At 74.5% G+C, this 1,408-nt stretch overlaps 1 protein-coding gene across 1 annotated transcript in view; it reads right to left on the bottom strand.

Moving 5' to 3' along the window:
* Positions 1-33: 33 nt before the first annotated feature.
* TGFBR3L (transforming growth factor beta receptor 3 like) overlaps positions 34-1,408 on the bottom strand; it is a gene marked incomplete at its 3' end in the record, with an annotated part of 3,612 nt that continues 2,237 nt past the window's right edge. Inside the window, exons 2-3 of the mRNA XM_039719574.1 lie at positions 1,060-1,173; positions 34-348 (exon numbers count right to left, since the gene is read on the bottom strand). Coding sequence (XP_039575508.1) covers positions 34-348; positions 1,060-1,173 — 429 coding nt within the window. The remainder of the gene's footprint in view (positions 349-1,059; positions 1,174-1,408) is intronic.

The raw sequence follows: 1,408 nt of genomic DNA on the forward strand, positions 1-1,408 counted from the left end.
TGCCCGGGGCCGCCGCCGCTGCCGGGCCGGTACCGTGGGCAGCCCGGGCGGGGTGCCGGTGCCGGTGCCGGTGCCGGTGCCGCTGCCGGTGCCGGTGCCGGGGCCGCGGCGGCGGCAGAGGCGCAGGCGGCAGTGCAGGAACTGCAGCGGCTCCGGGAACCGCGCCGGGAGCACGACGGAGCCCCGGGGCCGCCGCCGCGCCCGCCCCGCGCCGCAGCCGCCCCGCAGCACCACGAGCGGCCGCGGCACCGGGGGGGGACCCCGGGCGGGGCCCGGGGACGAGCGCGGCGACACGAAACAGCGGCGGAGCGAGAAACCGAGCCCGGGGGGAGCGCGGGACAGCGACACCTGCGGGGACAGCGACAGGGACACGGGGGTCTCGGGGACAGCGACACCGGGACAGGGACAGGGGCACGGGGGGCTCAGGGACAGCGACACCTGCGGGGACACGGACAGGGACAGCGACAGGGGGGCACAGGGACAGCGACACCGGGACAGGGACAGCGACAGGGACAGCGACAGGGGGTCACAGGGACAGCGACACCTGCGGGGACACGGACAGGGACAGCGACAGGGGAATCACAGAGGGGACAGCGACACCGGGACAGGGGAGTCACGGGGGGACAGCGACACCTGCGGGGACACGGACAGGGACAGCGACAGGGGAATCACAGAGGGGACAGCGACACCGGGACAGGGACAGGGACACGGGGGTCTCAGGGACAGCGAGGCCGGGACAGGGACAGGGGGGTCGCAGGGGAGCACACGGGGATCGGGACCCCCCGTTCCTCCCTCCCCTGCAGGAACACGCCCCCCTCCCGCCGTGTCCCCTCTGTCCCCTCACCTGCAGGAACAGGCGTCCCCTCCCCTGTCCCCGTGTCCCCTCACCTGCAGGAACACGGTCCCCGTGTCCCTGTCCCCGTGTCCCCTCCCCTGTCCCCGTGTCCCCTCACCTGCAGGAACACGGTCCCTGTCCCTGTCCCCGCGTCCCCTCCCCTGTCCCCGTGTCCCCTCACCTGCAGGAACACGGTCCCCTCCCCTGTCCCCGTGTCCCCTCACCTGCAGGAACACGCGTCCCCCCGCGGGCACCGCTCTCGGTCCCGGGGCCGGCCCGAACTCGGGGGAGGGGGCGACGTCCAGGCGGAGCCGGGGGGGGCGGGGCGGGCACCGGGGCTGGGGGGCGGAGTCAGCGCGGGCTCCGCCCCCAGGGTCACCAGTGACCCCCACTGCCACCAGTGACCTCCCAGTGACACCAGTAACGTCCCAGTGACCCCCAGTAACCTCCCAGTGACCCCCAGTGACCCCCACTGCCACCAGTGACCCCCAGTGACCCCCAGTAACCTCCCAGTGACCTCCCAGTGATCCCCAGTGACCTCCCAGTGCCACCACAGACCCCCCAGACCACCCC

This window comes from Passer montanus, unplaced genomic scaffold (assembly GCF_014805655.1).
Source record: "Passer montanus isolate IOZ18808 unplaced genomic scaffold, ASM1480565v1 scaffold418, whole genome shotgun sequence".
Lineage (NCBI taxonomy): Eukaryota > Metazoa > Chordata > Aves > Passeriformes > Passeridae > Passer > Passer montanus.